At 37.4% G+C, this 18,039-nt stretch overlaps 2 protein-coding genes and 3 pseudogenes across 2 annotated transcripts; 1 reads left to right on the top strand and 4 right to left on the bottom strand.

Annotated features, from left to right (window-relative positions):
* Positions 1 to 5,362: 5,362 nt before the first annotated feature.
* On the bottom strand, positions 5,363 to 7,349 carry LOC103333627 (protein phosphatase 2C 51-like). Its single transcript, XM_008236506.3, has 3 exons — positions 6,526 to 7,349; positions 5,948 to 6,053; positions 5,363 to 5,863 (listed from the first exon to the last, which is right to left on the bottom strand). Exons 1-3 carry the CDS (start codon positions 7,276 to 7,278, stop codon positions 5,544 to 5,546), a joined length of 1,179 nt encoding a protein of 392 aa, XP_008234728.2. The 5' UTR covers positions 7,279 to 7,349; the 3' UTR covers positions 5,363 to 5,543.
* Positions 7,350 to 8,822: 1,473 nt separating this feature from the next.
* On the bottom strand, positions 8,823 to 9,883 carry LOC103333761 (rust resistance kinase Lr10 pseudogene; annotated as a pseudogene).
* Positions 9,884 to 10,404: 521 nt separating this feature from the next.
* Positions 10,405 to 11,258, bottom strand: LOC148917535 (uncharacterized; annotated as a pseudogene).
* A 365-nt stretch (positions 11,259 to 11,623) lies between these two features.
* On the top strand, positions 11,624 to 13,769 carry LOC103333765 (rust resistance kinase Lr10-like; annotated as a pseudogene).
* Positions 13,770 to 14,347: 578 nt separating this feature from the next.
* On the bottom strand, positions 14,348 to 16,786 carry LOC103333629 (RING/U-box superfamily protein). The gene is given in 3 exon segments (XM_008236508.3): positions 14,348 to 14,538; positions 14,541 to 14,837; positions 15,887 to 16,786. Coding segments are annotated over 3 exon segments (1,104 nt in total). The 5' UTR covers positions 16,593 to 16,786; the 3' UTR covers positions 14,348 to 14,437.
* Between the last annotated feature and the right edge of the window lie 1,253 nt (positions 16,787 to 18,039).

The raw sequence follows: 18,039 nt of genomic DNA, 5'->3' as shown, positions 1-18,039 counted from the left end.
CTTGGATGAATCACGTGAGGATGATGATTGTAAAGGTATAAATATTGAGTTTATCATGAACAAATATGATGATTTGTTGGCTGCATCTCAGAAGCTCAGTAAACAAAATAGTGAGCTCGTCAAAGAAGTTCTTTGTCTTTGAAGCTGGAAAATTGCGGGATTGCAAACGAGTTTCAATCCCTGATGCAGATTCGAAAAGGTAAGTGCAGGTATGAACGAAAAATTGATGTTTTTGCAGAAAAAATTGACTGATCATAATAAATTAATTGCTTCTCTAACTTCTGACAACAAAGCCCTTGAACTTGAACTTAAAAATTCAAAAGAAAGGATTGTTTCTTTAACCATTGGTGCAGAAAAAATTGACAAGATGATTAGCATGGGACGAAGAGATGGTGACAAACGAGGCTTGGGATTTGAACCAAGTAATAAGTCTTCCGCTGTGTCTAAAACAAAGTTTGTCAAATCCACTTCACCTATTGAACCTTCTGCCTCTCATGAAGTCAAGAAATTTATTCCAATTTGTCACTTTTGTGGAACTCGTGGGCACATAAGACCGAGATGCAATAAGCTTCGAAACGAATTTGTTCGTTCAAATTCTCATGGCATGGGTGGAAAAGTAAGTATCCAACATAAGATTTCAAATCTTATGAAAGAGTAAACCGCTTATCCAAACTATCTTCTTTTCATTGTTTTTGTCAACTAAGACAAAGTTAGTTTGGAGGAAAAGGAAAATCATAATTGTATGTCTTCCTCCACTAATGTTGTGCATGAACCGTTGCTTTAGAAAGTTTGGATCTTAAATGTATTGCTGCAAAACCCTTGGATAATCTTCGATTTGACACTCTTAGAAAGTCTTTAGGTATATGTGCTCTAGATTAATTTGGAGTCTATTGCATGCCAAAGCCTCTTTCATGTTTTATGATATTTCAATTAATTTCTGTGTTTATAAATCTGTCCATTTCGTGCAAGGATTGTTAAGGTGTATCAATCACATGCTATCTGAAACGTATTTGTTGATCTTAGATTGGGCTCGACATTGCACTATATTAAGAACTTACACTCTCAGCTTCACACAAAGGTTTCCATTGTCTTGGTGCATTATAAACTGCATTAAATGATCTATCCATCTATTTATTTTTATTTTGCACACCACACTCTTTTCCTTGAAGTCCTTTGAATATCTCTTATCATGCACTTGTCTCTCTTTGGATTGCCATAACACTACTGTGCGTAAGTTCTTGATCTGTTTATAAAAATAAAAATAAAATAATAATTTAAAAAAAAAAAAAAAAAGGTGTCAACCACTCATTGCTCGATGTAACCGGGCCTCTTGTCTAACCAACGTCGAGGTTCGAGTCAACAGGTTGTGATGGTTTGCTATCCTTGCTTATCTTTGGAGCCTTCATGATTCGGATCAGTATTTCCCCAGGGGTGCTTCATCACCCAGTTGCCTCCAGTCATCTGGCGTAAGCACACTGATTGACCATCCGTTACATGGATCATGTCGAAAGCTAGATAAAGTGAGCCACTAAATTCGTATTAAAAAATATATATATAAATTGATCTTCTTATACTTACTATGCACTTAGTGTTTGTGCAATCTTTGGTGGGATTCGTCTTGTGTGGACATATTTTTTGTGCTTAATTGAAAAAGAGTTCATTTAACACATTTGCTCCTTGATGGTAGACTCATTTGATGCCTTTTTATCTTTCACCATGACTGTGGTATGCCTCTACTGTTCTCTGTGAGTTTGTGAGTCTCGTGTCTGTCGTGTGTTTGTCCCTGACATGCTTTGCTTCACATGCGTTCAAGACAACAAAGGGTTTGTTGCTTCTTTCATTCTTTACTCACAAACTTGGCATGTTTATGAATGGAAAATAATTATATTTTCAAGAGAACTTTGGGTCTGCATCTACAGTATGTTTTATGTCTTGATTGTTTTGAGCTTTCTGTCTTGAGTGTATTGCTTTTGTTTTTGTATGTTTTGGTTCTTAACAACTTCTCATTATTCTTTTTAGTTCTCTATTTTCCTGTCGCTTATCCCAAAAAAAAAAAAAAAAAAAAAAAAAAAAAAAAAAAAAAATTTCTGTTTGTTTTCAAGATAAAGCCTCTTACATGCTTTATTGGTTATTCTCTATGTCTTTATATGTTGGGAATGCAATCTGATTTTTTTTCCTTTCCCTCTTATATTTGCTCCGTTATGTTCATTCTTTGCCCTTTGGATTTCCTGACAAAAAGGGGGAGAGATTGTGTTATGAAATTAAGGGGGAGTTGTGTTGTAATTCTGCTTTGAATTACATTTCTTCTCCACATGCTTCATGGTTTTGTTGTTTCATCATGTGCAAGGATTCAGGCTTCAAGCTTAGAATAAGAATTCATTTGTTAAATCCCATGTAATTTCTTTTGAGTTGTAATAGGTGTTTTGTCTAGGAAATGCCAAAGGGGGAGATTGTTAGTACTGAAATTTGTATTGTCATTTCCTAGACTTGTTTCTTGGATGTTTTGGCACAACTCATTCAACCCCATACATCAGAGGCATGACTTGACCGATATGAGAAACTTGACGGGTAAATCATGACATAATCATGCATTCATTATAGGATTCCTAGTTGGAGTTTTTTTCACTCAAAGTATTTTTATCTTAATCTTATTTTTAATAGGATTAGATTTTATCTCTTGAGATTACTTTCCTAGTTGGACTCTATTTTGATTTAAGTTAAAATACTATTTTTCATCCTTGACTTGAAAAGGACATTTCATTGATACCTATTTGATCTCTTTGATAAAGATTGTTATCTTGAATAACAATCCTTGCATAAGTTGACGAATTATATAGTATTAGTGGTCTCAATGGTTTTTGACGTTATTCATTTTGTGCCCATATTGATTCACAACAAATAGTCATAGTTGAATAGCTTAATTGGGTGTTCATATTGCATCAGGTTAGAAGTCTTAGTTGAATGGGTCTTATAGTTGCATTGGAAGTGTAGTGACGTGGGGTTTCTCTCCAGGTAGAGAAACTGGCTTTGAATAAAAAGGATTGTTGTTCCTTTTCATCATGAGCTTTTTTCAACGCATGAGTTTTTGAATATATTGAATCTGTTTTTGTGAAAGCTGTAGTTCTTATTTTTCTTAGATAAATCATCAAGTGTTCCTTGTCTACTTTGTGATTTATCAAATCCTTTCATCATTCATATTGCATTCATATGCACGTCGGTGACTCATACGGTTGAGGCACCAAGACCGTGGTGGCGGTTTTCCTCGGTGAGCAAAGCAATCGTGGCGTATTGCGTTCAACGTAAAGTGTCGAAGATCATCCCGTGTGAAGTTGAGTTACGAAGAAGTCGGCATTTTGAGTCATCCTGCAGGTATTTTCACAAGCTACATGTCAAGTAAATTTGCATATTTTTGCATCTCTGCAAGGGAGAGAAACTTCAAACTAAATATGTTTCGTCTACATCAATCTATAACTGTGATCACATTTATGTGTCGGCAATCAGGATTCTAGCTTTTATTCATGCACATGCAAGCTTGTCTCACTGTTTGGCTGTTTGCTTCTATGTATATATATATATATATGTAATGCTTTCATTTTCATGACTTGGATGATCATCAATTTCGGGGCCCCCTCTTTTGCATTATAGCAGCATGTCCACTCATCATTTGTTTTGGCCATTGTTGAGTTTCCATCAATTGAGTTTTCGCCAAGTAAAACATCACTTTCATATACATATTTAGCAATTGTGGAGCAGTGCTTGAGTCCTCGAATACATATTTAAAGACCTGTGAAGCGGGTGCGCGGTGGATGGTTATTTTGCTGTTCATCCTAGTATTGTATTTTGCCACGTGTTTTGTGATTGTTAACAGCTCTTGAATTGATAACCCAACGTTTGGATGTCAAATGTTCAGTGGTCTCTTTCACGGATCAATTCCAAGTTCGTTACACGTTTTTCTTTTTCAAAATTGTCCTCGCCTTTTTGGATTTGTATTGTATCCATTCAGAAAGCACAATTTGGTTTGTTAGGTTATGCCATCCATCAAATGTATTCGACCATAGCTTCAATTATAAGACGCAACCAATTACCAACTTAATTGCTTTTCATTGCCTGACCGAGCAAAACATGAACACGTGTCCTAAGAAAAAGCCCTAGCAAACCACCGAATGATAAAAGCTGTCTTGCCAATTTGGCAAACTACGTCACCAACCAAACGTTGAAAATAATAACAATGGCTACTCACAATTTCACGACGCGTGTCCTAGTATCAATTGCAGACTCAAAGACTTTAGTTTGCTTCAACCATTACAAAGTTAGAAAGTTATTCCAACCTGTATGCTTTTTGTATAATTCTGTTTATTTTAATTAGTGATGTGACAAATCTTAATAGAATCGGGAATTTTATTAGATAATGATGCCGGGAAATCCAAATTATCCGCATATATAACTACTTGTTGAAACAGAGAACAAGGAAAAAGTATTCAAATAACACGTGGCACAATATTTCAAGGAGTGAAGAATATTATTTTTATTTAAACAGAGTACTGAAATGTGATGGAGATGCGATGCATCATGCATGCATGTAGAATATAAAAGGGTTGTTTGGCACTTGTTCTCAATCAATCAGTATAATAAGTATGTTCAAGTATTAATGTTACAATTCAATGAGGTGCAGTCTTATATAAATGTTCGAGTCTTGTTGTTAGCAGTCATCATTGATGTACGATCTATAATCCCTTACATAAAAATTTATCTTGGTGGCAGGCAGTTGGATGCCATGTATAAATTTTTTCAGCTCGAGTATGCCCTAACGCTTGTAATGAGAATAACCATTCTCCTCCTAAAGTTTTGCTCATGGAAAAAATAAAAATAAAAAAAGAAGAAGAAGCAGTATTAATGTTATAAAGCTAACTTTTCAAGTTCATAACATAAAAGAAGGAAATCATAATATTATATTATTCCCTAATCTCAAAATGCATCTGTGCTTCCTTCGGGCCGGCCCATTGTTTTTAAGAAAAATGCAAAATTCATCTCTACACTTATAGGGGAACTGATCTTCTGAATAGAAAATTCACATTTGGTTTCTCAAATTCAATAATGTCCTAACAAAAACACTTATTTGCAATGAGAATAACACTGTTTTACTATACCCGATCAATTACACTATGTCACATGTGATAACTTTTTTACTTGATATAGTGTTGTTGATCGGGAATAGCAAACCAAGTGTTAGGCCTTCTCTTCTTTTCTTTTTTTTTCTAATTTCTTTTTTTCTATATATATATATATTATATAAGGGAGATCCATATAGCAGACAGCACAGCAATCAAGAAATAATTATAACTTTAAAAAAAAAGAGAGTAAGTATTTTGAAGATATTATACATTCCATCGAAAATAATGAAGCATATATATAGCTAACAACACAGTCCACACAGGAAAAAGTGCTCACATTTCCAATTAAAACGAATAATAAAGGGGTAAAGAATATGAGCTTATGAAGTATATACATATAGCCTCTATTTGCTATAAAATAAAAAAGTAGCGCTAGCTCGTTTTTGATAGGGCGACAACAATCACACTGATGTTATCTTTGCTTCCCCGAGCCATAGCCAGATCAGCCAAGACAGCTGCTGCCTCAGACGTACTGCGACTTCGGACATGATCATGATGATGATCCTCCCCATGTATGGAAATTCTCCTTATTCTTCCATCAAGGCACTTGTTCACAACCTTACACGCCACCTCGTTCGATATAACATCCCACAGCCCATCACTGGCGAGGATGAGGAATTCATCCTCCTCAGTTCGTTTCGTCACCGTCACCTCTGGTTTTGATATCACATATGGCCTCATGTATTTGTCACCTGCACCATTTCAATATATCACCAAATCAGTGAAAGGTTACAAATTAATTTCAAATAGGTACCCAATTATATATACATACTTACCAATGGATCTGGAAGTGGCAAGCACCCCGAGAACACGGTTTCCATTCCAATTGATGATTTTTCCACCCGCAGCTTCAATTCTCTTCAACTCATCCACTCTGTCAGGCTACACATATATTATATATAAATTTTCAGTAATTAATTACTAATTACTTGATATATAATACGGAGGAAAAAGTTAATCCTCTTGCGCGCTCATCTATATATATATATATATATATATGACACTCCTCAAGTATATTCTTGCTAGCTAGCTGCATTGTCACATAGGGAGATTAAAAAAATTCTTCAACATATATCTTTTATATTCGCCTTGTGAATTTCTGTGTGTGTCAATATACAATATTTCCCTTCATCAACCAGCTAGCTTAATTAGTAATTAAAAACTGCAAATCAATTGAGATGAGCTGGAGAATCATATCGTGGTAAGAGAGATTACGTCAGGTATAAATTCCGTTCGTGCGTTAATGAAGATTCAATCTAATATATTAATATGAACAAATTACTTTTGTCAAAAAGAACAAATTACAAAGATAGAAACTAAACTACTACAAAATGACGGAGGGAGTAACGGTTACCTTATGGTCACTAGACAAGGCCAAGGCAACACCACCTCTCGACAAAACAGCCCTACAATCACCGCAATTTCCCACCACCACCTGATCCTCCGTCACCACCGCCACAACCGCCGTAGCCCCAACCGTCCTGGCCGCCGCGATCCCACTCACCTCCTCATCCATTTTACCAAAACACACCTCCATCACCCTCTCCCAATCCCAATCCACCTGATCTTTCTTATTATTTTTAATCCGTTCCAGTTCCACTGCCTCCGCCACCACCTCATGCATCCTATCTCTGCAAGCCCTCGCCACGTCAGCCCCACCGTGCCCGTCATACACCCCAAAGAAGTCAAACTTCCCACGTGATCCGTTCACCGGAAACCCTACCTCCGCTCTGACTGCATCTTCCATCACCTTCCTCCTCCCCTGCACCGAAACGACGCCGTACGTACCCCTTCCCAACGTTTCCAAACTCTCACCACCACTCGTTTTCCGTCTCTCGTCCGATCCGGAACCGGAACTACTCGACAAGACGATGTCGTTTTCTGTAGACGAAAATGACACAGACAAAACCTTAACCGGAACACCAACATCTTTCTCTTTTCTCTTCAACTCCGAAGAACCATATTCCTTGTGGCCGCCGGTGATCTCCACCTCGACCTTCGTTTGACACGTGTACTTCAGTCGCCGTACTTTGAGTCGCTTTCTGCGGCCGTTCTTGGTTTCGATAACGAAGCTCTGTTGTCTCATCTCGCCGCCCGACTCTAACATCAAGTGAAGGCTTCTTCTTCTTCAATCTCCCTCCAGCCTCCCTGCCTCAGATATGCACCGAAAAGCTGAGCGACAAGCGACTTTCTAGTAATGAAGGAGACGTAAGCAAGCTTCGCATCTCAGCCGTTGAAATGTTTTTTGCCGTTGGATGCGCGCCAGACGTGGTTACACAGACCACTGACTTGGATTTTGATAGAGAGGGACGTGGACGGTGAAGATGCGGTCCCGGACACGTGGAGCGAAGTATATATGGGTATTGATTCGGATTGGTGGAAGATTTTTATGCAGGTGGGGGCTCAGTTGTGGTCTCCTCTAGATATGAGTACGTGGCGGTTCGTCAGGCAATGCGGTGGTGAATTGCTGTTTTACTTTTCCACAGTATGTTTCGGTTCTCTGACAAGAATGTTGACTTGTGAAAAATGTGGCGACACGTGTCGGAGTTGGACCTCGTACCTTGTGTTGTTGCCGATTATCGTGTCGGGCTTGGAGAGTTAAATATTTAGTAAGGGATAAAAACTAGGGAGTTTCACTAAAACACCCAAAATGGAGGTTGAAATTATAAAAAAATCCAACACCCAAAACATTTTATAAACATATCCAAAATCCATCATTACACACACTCAAAACCCATTTATAAACACACCCAAAAAAGTTGACTTTGAGGTTAATTTTGGGTGTGTTTCTATGTTTAAATAGTGCTTGAGTTTTTTTATAAATACATGTCTAGGATTGGGTTTATTTATAAATTTGTATAAAAACTATTATTAATTCCCGTGTAGCGAGGGGTTGGAAGAAAAAAATATCTTAGCTTTGCCGGGGGGGAGACACAACACATGGTCATTGGTCACCAAATAATTGTTGTGTTGTTTAATAAAGTAGGGCAATCTTTTAAGATTAGAAGCTGTAAGCAAATATCTTTTTCACATTTAATAAATTAAATAACTTTTTACAAATAGGCCCATTCTTACATGATATTTTATAAAAAAGTCATTGAAGTTCGATACTTTACAAAAACTTCATGCTGTATTTTCAAGTGAAGAGAATTATAACATACGAAAAAGTAATGAGAAAATAACAAGTAGCTAGTTGACGACTGTTTTCTCCAAATAAGTTCTTTAAAGACTTTTATATAAATTGTCATTGTTAGAATGATTCCTTATATCTTGGTTTGTGGTAGTTGATCGCTATCAATAATTGTTAGCAAAAAAAAAATATCATGCATTCATCAATCACGTGTCACGTACGGAAGGTCAGCTTTTCAAGACAAAAATTGGCCATGCTGAATGAGTGCTTGTGTCCTGTTCAAGGAATCTCAATCTAGTGACGAATCGATCGACTTTCCTCTCGATTTTGTCTTGACAATTATAGGTCGATGCGTGTAAAACAAATGTAACCCTAGGCCCATCTATTTTGGGCTTTTGGGCTGTGGAATTCGGATCAAAACAAGTCCATGTTTTAGAAAGAGAAACCTCATTCTCAATCTTATGAAAGAAAATAAGAAAACAAACTAGTTGCCCTTGCCTTGACATACACTCACTCAATTGTCAATTTGCACCTGCAATCAAATTGATTGCCGTAGATTCTGATGCAGGTGCATTACTTGAAGTGCCCTCCCCAACATTCTCTAATGGCGTTTCTTGTGGATATAAGAAGGGTTTTGGAGGCTCTCAATTTCCCCTTCAAGCATCTCTACCACTTTATCCATTGAAGGACGTTCGCTAGGCTTCATTTGTATGCACCACAATGCCACTATGATCATCTTCCTTATGATTTTATTTTCCTCCTCAGTGGCGTCTCCCATGTTTATGTCATTTCCTTCACTCAATTGGTCATAAACCCACGTCGGAAAGTAGATTTGACTCGAATGCTCTATGCTTGCATTTAAATTCTTCCTTCTTCCAGCCGTTTCCATCAATAACATTCCAAAACTATATACATCGGCCTTGTATGAAACACCTCCAATGTTTTTATAGAATAACTCAGGAGCTATGTATCCTATGGTTCCTCTTGCTGCAGTTAAAGACACAATGCTATTGTCTAATGGGCATAGCCTTGCTAACCCAAAATCAGAAACTTTGGGAGTAAAATTCTCATCCAGAAGAATGTTATGAGGCTTGATGTCAAAGTGCAAAATTTGCATGTCACATCCTCGATGGAGATATTCAATACCACGAGCCACTCCGAGCGCAATTTGAAACATTTTCTCATAACTTAAGGAGATAAGTACTCCTGATCTTGATTGAGAAAATATATATTTTTCAAGTGATCCATTGGGCATGAAATCATATATAAGAGCACGTTTTGAACCGTCAACAGAAAAGCCAATAAGTTGTACCACGTTAACATGGTGAATTCTTCCGATTGTAGCAACTTCGTTGATAAATTCTTGGCCATTAGCTTTGGACTTACCCAACATCTTGACGGCTACAAAATGACCGCTACGGAGTTTTGCCTTGTATACAGTGCCATAGCCTTCTTCACCCAATTTTTCCTTGAAACCTCTGGTCATTTTTTTGATGTCCGAGTAAGAATACCTCACTGGCATGAGATTACAATTGCTCTGCAGAAACTCTTCTATATTGTCGTACATGGACAAGTGTCTCCTTCGCCATTTGTATATCAGTAACGCAGCCAGACAGGGATAGCCAAATAAAAACTTTGCTGCTTGGTAAAGTCCTGTTTGGCCATATGGTCATGTTTGTAAAATCGAATATTTCAAAATCGGCTTATATATGATGACTTTGTGTTTCAACGATCAACAAGACAAACAATGTACATATATGTAAATATATAAATAGTCTCTTACTGAGGTAACTGATTAAACAGAGCACAAACCGAGATGGATAAATTTCCCAATAATTCGTAAAGTCACGCGGCTTAAGGTTGAAGAAAGAATATAGAGGGGCGATAAGTCTTTCTGCAACACAAGTCATGTAGAAATATTCGATCTAATTCAGGTTTTATGATAACGGAAACTGGTTTATCTGGGAGGAAGGAGAGACACTTACCTAATTGAAAGAGTATGAACAGTATGACCTTCTTGTACCAAACTTCTACATCATTGCAAAGGAGTACAAACAACAATATTAGCATATTGAATAGAAGAAAAAAAAAAGTTGATTGATCTTACTGCAGGCTCCTTCTATTTATTTGTTTGTCAGAAAGAAAATAGAATATAGGTGTACTTTGGTGTCTCCCATGCCGCCCCAAGCAGTCGTTGATGTCACCCACGCATATTGTGCAATTTGGTAAGCACCATCGTTCTTCAACCCATGAGAGTTGGAAGCCCTGCGCTATTAGATTATATATGGCTTCACATGAGCTCAAATAGTCGTCTGAATCTGATCTTGAAGTTGAGGCCATAACCATTTGTGTTATTTTGCAGGTCTCCCCAAGAGCCAATGAACTTATGAAGCCATTCAAGCCAACCATGAAATAAGAATACATGCTTATTAAATTACTAGTATTGGAAATATTGGAAGAAGAGGAGCATTGGAGCTGTTTCCATTGGTTTTGCTACAGTTGAGAGAAACTATAGGCACTATGAATTCTTCATCTTCTCGCTTGTAGTAGTTACCTTCTAAAGTGGTATAAGGATCTCCATAACTAAAGTTGAAGCTGGTTAAAGAGTGAGTTGGGTTGGAGAAGTAGTACTTGTTGTCTTTCTTTTTCTTCTTCTGATCAACAACACCAGCATCCACAAGTCGGATGGTGAAGTTGTTGTAATGGATAGCCCGCACGTGATACTTTCCTGAATACAAGTATAATATTGTCATACATGTACTAGTAGTATTTGTCTCACAAGATAGCTCATACGTTTGGTTACCACAGTGTGGAGGATCTCCTTTTATTCGAAATGGAGAGCTTATGTTGATATTACCACAAGAAAGGGTGCAATCAGAATTCGTTTGTGAATGAATTAATGGAGGAAGAAGGAGGACGAAGAGGAGGAGCAGGAGACGGAGACTTCGGTTAGACATATTGGTGAGGGAATGGTAGTGGGGAGCCTGCCATGGCCAATTTAATATAAGCTCTTTCAAAGAAAAAATATATATATTTATGGAATAAAGCTGCATGAGATGAGACAATAACTAGGTCCTGCCATATCGTGATCATGCATGATTAACAATTAATTAACACAGGGAAGCCATTTTCAATCGGTAAGTTCGTGGAAGCAGCAGTACTATTACGTACTGATCCATGGATCTTACTGGTATATACGTATTATAATTTATTAAAGCAATTTACATCTTTATTTATAATCCAATGATCATGGCAGATGACAAGACAACTCCCGTATGCAATTATCAGTTTTTTTTCTTCTTCTCATAATTACTAGAAAGAAATGGTTTTGATAAAATATTTCGTATGCTGGTTGCTCATACTCATAGTATCAGAAGTAGATCATCATGTTCTGGTACATGGTGCCGGCGCAGTAGTAGGCCTTGGAGATTGCGCAGAAACAAGATGTAAACACGACGGACCAGACATCCGATTCCCATTCCGACTCAAAGGTAGGCAGCCAATCCATTGTGGTTACAAGGGCTTTGATCTATCATGCACCAATGACAACCAAACTGTGCTTGCGATGATGATCATGCCGTCATCGTCCTCAGCTAATCATGATAAGAAGCATGTCTTGGTTAAAAAGATTAACTACACAACTCAGGAAATTGAAATACATTACCAAATTGGTTGCCCGCCGGGGCAGATTTTTAACCTCAATTTATCTTTTTCTCCCTTTGAATTCAAAGACTTTAATTATACGTATACCTTATTCAGTTGTCCATCATCTGTACCATATATATCGACCGGAACTTCTTATGATTGTCTGACGAAACTGAGCCCTTGCCTTGGAAATATTAATAACCAGACTAATTATTATGCTATGCTTGGTGGATGTTCCATTAGTAGAATGCCCCTGGTGTCTTGTACCAAGGTGCTTGACTACACATCAGTTCCAGATCTGTTTACCATCAAACATGCCAATATTCTGAAGCTGCTCTGGTTCATACCTGATTGTCGAAGTTGCGAAGATTTGGGCAAGGCATGTAGATTCAAGGATGAATTTTATTTCACACAAAAAAATCACACTGAAACTCAATGTTACGTGCTCAAAGGTATGCATATGATCTAGCTAAGCTAACATGAAAAAAAAAAATTCAGGATTGATCAATCAACATATATAAGTACTAATTCTTTCGATGGTAAACAACTTTCACGGGTCCTAAACGTCTGAGGGCAACGTTAAGGATATTAGGTGAGTTATGTGTAAGCTTTTTGCTTTTTCTGTCTTGCTTCTTTTTTATTTTTTAATTTTTTGGAGATTGCTGGGGGATGTGTGCTCTGAAGGAGACAATTAAGACACTAATTAATTATTTTTTCTCTCTTAATTTTTTGCAGGTATTTGTGCACTTTCAGTGGTTGCTATAGTAACAGGGATTGTAATCTCTTATGTCTATAGCTCTACCAAAAAAGAGAAGGAAAGCAAGCTGAGAATCGAAAGATTTCTGGATGATTACAGAGCTCTCAAGCCAAGCAGATACTCTTATGCTGATATTAAGAGGATGACAAACAAATTTAAGGACAAGTTGGGCCAAGGGTCCTATGGAACAGTGTTCAAAGGAAAGCTTTCCTCTGAATTGCTTGTTGCTGTGAAAATCCTGAGCAACTCAAATGAAAAAGCAGGGGAGGATTTCATCAATGAAGTTAGAACAATGGGTCGAATCCACCATGTCAATGTGGTCCGCTTGGTTGGCTTCTGCGCCGACGGATTTATACGAGCTCTTGTCTATGATTTCTTACCAAATGGTTCACTGCAAAATTTCATATCATCATCATCAGCAGCAGCAGATCATAGGAGCAGAAATGATAACTCTAATTTCCTTGGTTGGGATAAGTTGCAAGATATTGCTTTAGGTATAGCCAAAGGAATTGAATATCTTCACCAAGGGTGTGACCAGCAAATTCTCCATTTTGATATCAAGCCCCATAATGTCTTGCTGGATCATAATTTTACCCCAAAAGTTTGTGATTTCGGTCTAGCCAAGTTGTGCTCTAAGGATCAAAGTACAATATCCATGACCACAGCAAGGGGGACCATGGGCTACATTGCGCCCGAAGTCTTCTCTAGAAACTTTGGAAATGTGTCACATAAGTCGGATGTCTATAGTTTTGGAACGTTGTTGATTGAAATGGTCAGGGGAAGAAAGAATTTTAAAGCTGCAGAGGACGACGAATCGAGTACGAGTCAAGTCTACTTCCCAAAATGGATCTATAACCTTTTAGAACAAGATCAGGAGGACCTACGGATCCATATTGAGGAGGAAGGAGATGTTAAAATTGCAAGGAAGCTTGCAATTGCGGGTCTTTGGTGCATCCAATGGCACCCACTAGACCGTCCTTCCATGAAAATTGTTGTTCAAATGTTGGAAAGACAAGATGACAAGTTAATCATGCCTCCCAATCCTTTTGCCTCTACTTCGAATTAAATGAGAATTATTGTATATGTTATGTTGTTGGAACACTCTTTAACTTTTTTGTTCAGTTTTGGAATAAGATGATTGTAAATAAACTTCAGTCCTTCTTGAGCTCAGCGCATGGATGAAATCGAAACGAAAGGATATATTAATAAATAAAAAAGGGGAGGCTACAAAGGATACAAACAAGGGGAACAGAACAGACGACGAACAATAGACCACGCAGGTCTGGTGAATTATTGATGATTAAGTATTCATCTTATCCTAATCTTTGTTTTTGATGTCTCTGTTAAGGAAAAAGATAATTGTTGACTTGAAAATTTCTTATGGTCAAAGATAATTGTTTTTGATGTCTCTTTATTTTGTATATTTGAAAATTATTAAAGATAAATAAAAACGAAGTTACAGTCAATATTAATTTAAAAAAGAGTTGGTGCTCCTTTTATTTTTATTTGATTACTTTCATAATCTCTTTATATATATATATATATTTATGGGGTTTTGTTTATTTCATCTTTTAACTGTGGTTTTTGTTCATCAATTTAAGAAGAAACTTTAATCTTGCAATCACACACACAAAACAAAAAAACAAAAAAAAAATATGTACAATTTTGGGGAAAAAGAAAAGGGCACAAGATTTGGCAGAAAAATGCTATGTAACATCCATTGTGAGGTTGGTGTCATGGTGGAGAATTCCTACAAATAGGGCAGGTGGCATTCATTTGAAGCCATTCATCAATGCAATCAGCATGGAAGCAATGTTGGCATTTGGGTATGGTTTCAATGTCTCCTTGGGCCGGTACTCCGACAAGCATATCGGGCACGTGTTATCGTCGGGCTTTGGTAGTCGCCGGCTTTCGCCAAGGATGATTTTCGGGTAAGCCTCGAGCCTGGGCCTATCGAGGCCCATAACGACAGTGGGCTGTGGAGTCACTGTGGAATTAAATTCCGGCAGAGTTCTGCGTCCCCTTGTGAAAGACTTGACCTTGCTACATACACAACATAAAAGCCCCAAAATGCACAAGATTGCTGGCACTCCAACACCCACAGTAATGGCATACCGGGCGCTCCTTGGAATTCCTGAATTAGCAATTCGGATTTACATTAGATTAGAAAGTGAAAACAGAGTTTAGCGCATGCAAGTTGAACCGATATTTAAGCCCAAATTAAGTACTTGGTGGAAAGATTAAACCATGATTGACATCTGTGGTAAAGTGTGTTGACCCAAAAAAAGTCAACCACAACGAAAGCCATATGATGGAACATGATTGCAGTGTGGAAAGCGTTGAGCACACTTCAACAGAGGAAGAACTGAAAGCTTTAAGAGCATTCACAATGAGCTTCTTAAATCATTTATTTAGACAAATTTTAGGGAGGAATTAAAAAAATACAACTCCAACAATGCTCATTATCCATCTCTTAAAATAGAAGGACGATCTCCTACATATGAGGAGAGAGAAAGAAGTTAAAGAACTCATAGTGGCTCCCTATAATTCAATGATGCTTTATTTTATGACTATTAAAACCTTTAATTAATGCTAACATATATATATATATATATATAATAAAGATTGACTTTTTAAAAAAGAGTTATATATGGCATTTATGACTCCTTAAACTAGAGAGTACGATTGGAGTTAAAATTTTATCGAGAGCTCCTAAAATAATTTTTAAACATTTTTAGCTAAATTTTAACTAAAAAATAGATAGCATGATTGTAGATGCTCTAATTACTCTAGAAATCAACCTTGGGCGCATTTGGTTTGCTTAGTAAATTAAAACCAGATTAATATTGTTGACTAGTCCCATTAAATTAGTACATAAATATCACCTAAATGTCAGTTCAGAGAAATTTGTATGCTTACTTACAAACATTATATTCTTTCCATTCAACTCTTTTATCATTTTACTACTGTTCCATGATTCCATCAAACAACATGTGAATCAATCTCAACATGAAATTTCATAAGATTCACAAAAGCAAAGACTCCACTCTAACTGTAGATGTTGGGAATAAATCTTTTACCACAAAAATTATAACTCGAAACACCAAACATGAACTGGACAACTTATTCATGAGATTAGGAGATTAGGAGCGTGTAATACTGAAGTTATGATATTAATATTACCTCGTTGAGGAAGGTTTGAGCAAACAACTTGGTGACTTGAATTGGTCTTGAACCCACACTGGCCACCACGCGCCGCGCACCTGCCGCACCCAGGCATGTCCCACGTCAGCCGGAGATGGTCAGTCAGGTCCGACGACATAACCTCGTCGTACAACGGAACGTCAACCGGAACAACAAAGGTACCAGTTCGATTGCATGTGGGCGAAGACGACAAATAATCGATCACCTTGGTAGAAGTGGTAGCAAAAACTGTGTACGTAGAGCCGCTCAGGCAAGCAATTGGGTTGAGTTTGTACTTCAAATAATCCAGCGAGCAATTGAAGAACGTGAAGGTTTCGTTTGTCACGCCGTGAAATGGAGAGCCCGAGAGGTTGAGCGTCAGAATTCGCTGCGGGAGGCAGTTGTTTGGATCGTTGATCCATATTTCTTGTTCCGCATAGTCTATGCCTTGGATAGTGAAATCTCCGGAATATGGGAAGTTGAGGATTGTTTGGTTGGTGATGTCGCAGGATAGTTCAAACCCCGGATAAGTACATGACTGTGGCTGGCTTTTTGTTATCCCGAACGGGAATTTAATGTTTGGCTCGCCTTTGAAGCAAACATCCTCCTGCAAGCAATTTTCTGAGGAGCTGCTGCTGCTGGTTGCAAGGTATGAGAATGACAAGAAGAAGAGAAAGGAGGAGAAGATGGCTATGAAAATATTCATTTTTTTGCTACTTGGAATAGCAGGCACAATTGCTACACTTCCAATTCCAATGTATATATCTCATCTCGCATGAGTTTGCATTTGACTTTATAGAATAAAGGCCAAGTCTTCATTCACTTTTTTTTTACTAAACTATATAAATATGGAAGGCCAATCAGTGCATCAAGGGGAAAGGCAGAGATGTATTTGATTGTGAGTGGAATTTGTGGGCATTATCTATGTAACTGCAGCAATCTTGCTAGCAAGACCAGTTCAAAATGTTTGCATGTGGTGGTCAATTCATGTGGAAATTACAAGATGGCTTCTAATTTCAAACCAAAAAACAAAAACTTATATTGTTGTTTTTTTGTCACATATATTAAAGATAAGATAAGAGAGAGAGAGAGAGAGTTAGGCCGATAATGGCTGCCCGGATTATGATATTTGACATTTCAACTTTGCATACTAATACTATACTCAATTTAAAACCAATTAAGCCTTGAATTATTGATTTTCACAACATATATTAATATTCTGGTAGATAATGGCTGCTTCCATTTGTGATATGTGACATTTGGAATTGACTTGCTCCCACTACTACCAGAGAGAGAATAACGATTCAATGCTATTGCATGGAGCACCCAAGCACAACTTACTGTGCCATCCCATCAGATGCAAATCGATATTTTTTATTTTTCCCAACACCTTAGTTATATACAACGAGTAACGCTAAAATTTATTTTATTTATATGACGAGAAAAATAACAATAGAAAGTAGGCTGTTATGCACAGTTGAGAGAGATGTTGTCATAGCCTTGAATTGAATAGCTGACCTTATCAATCTACAACCTATTTTGCACAGATTGATAGGGTCAGCTATTCAATTCAAAGTTTTATATTAGTAGAGAATGGAGATAGCCAGGGGCCAGATTGCACTGATGAACATATACGGCAACCCACAATCCGTTTGCTTGGTTTATGTCAAAATTGATTGATCATTCAACGGTTGTTGTTTGTCCAAAAATACGGGGCCCACTTGTGTGAAATTTGGGCAATTGGCTAACGGTCTCTCTGTAGCAATCCGAGGTTGGTAAGACCTGTTCAAAGTAGTCAGTTGTAGCTGCAGGTGGTCAATAATCAATACTCAATTCATGATGACGAAAACACCCAAAAAAGATATTTAATTATAGATTAATCATGAATATGAATGATTGTTTAATATAAACCGATGGAAGAGGGATTGCTGCCCTGCTGAATTATGAATTAGTTGAGCTGAAAATACTAAAATTGAAATGATTATCGGTTGCATGTCAACATTACACTTTTTCCGTAAGAAAAATATGAAAATTAAAAACTAAAATTGAAATGATTATCAAACGGTTGCATGTCAACATTACAATTGAACTTTTCCTTTCTTACGGAAAATGTCCGCATTTCCCATTGCTTTCTGTGGTGTGGGGTTGATATT

Source organism: Prunus mume, linkage group LG5, assembly GCF_029339155.1.
Source record: "Prunus mume cultivar Tortuosa linkage group LG5, ASM2933915v1, whole genome shotgun sequence".
Lineage (NCBI taxonomy): Eukaryota > Viridiplantae > Streptophyta > Magnoliopsida > Rosales > Rosaceae > Prunus > Prunus mume.
Note: the sequence above shows the minus strand (reverse complement) of the source record. Positions and strands in the feature narration are given on the sequence as shown.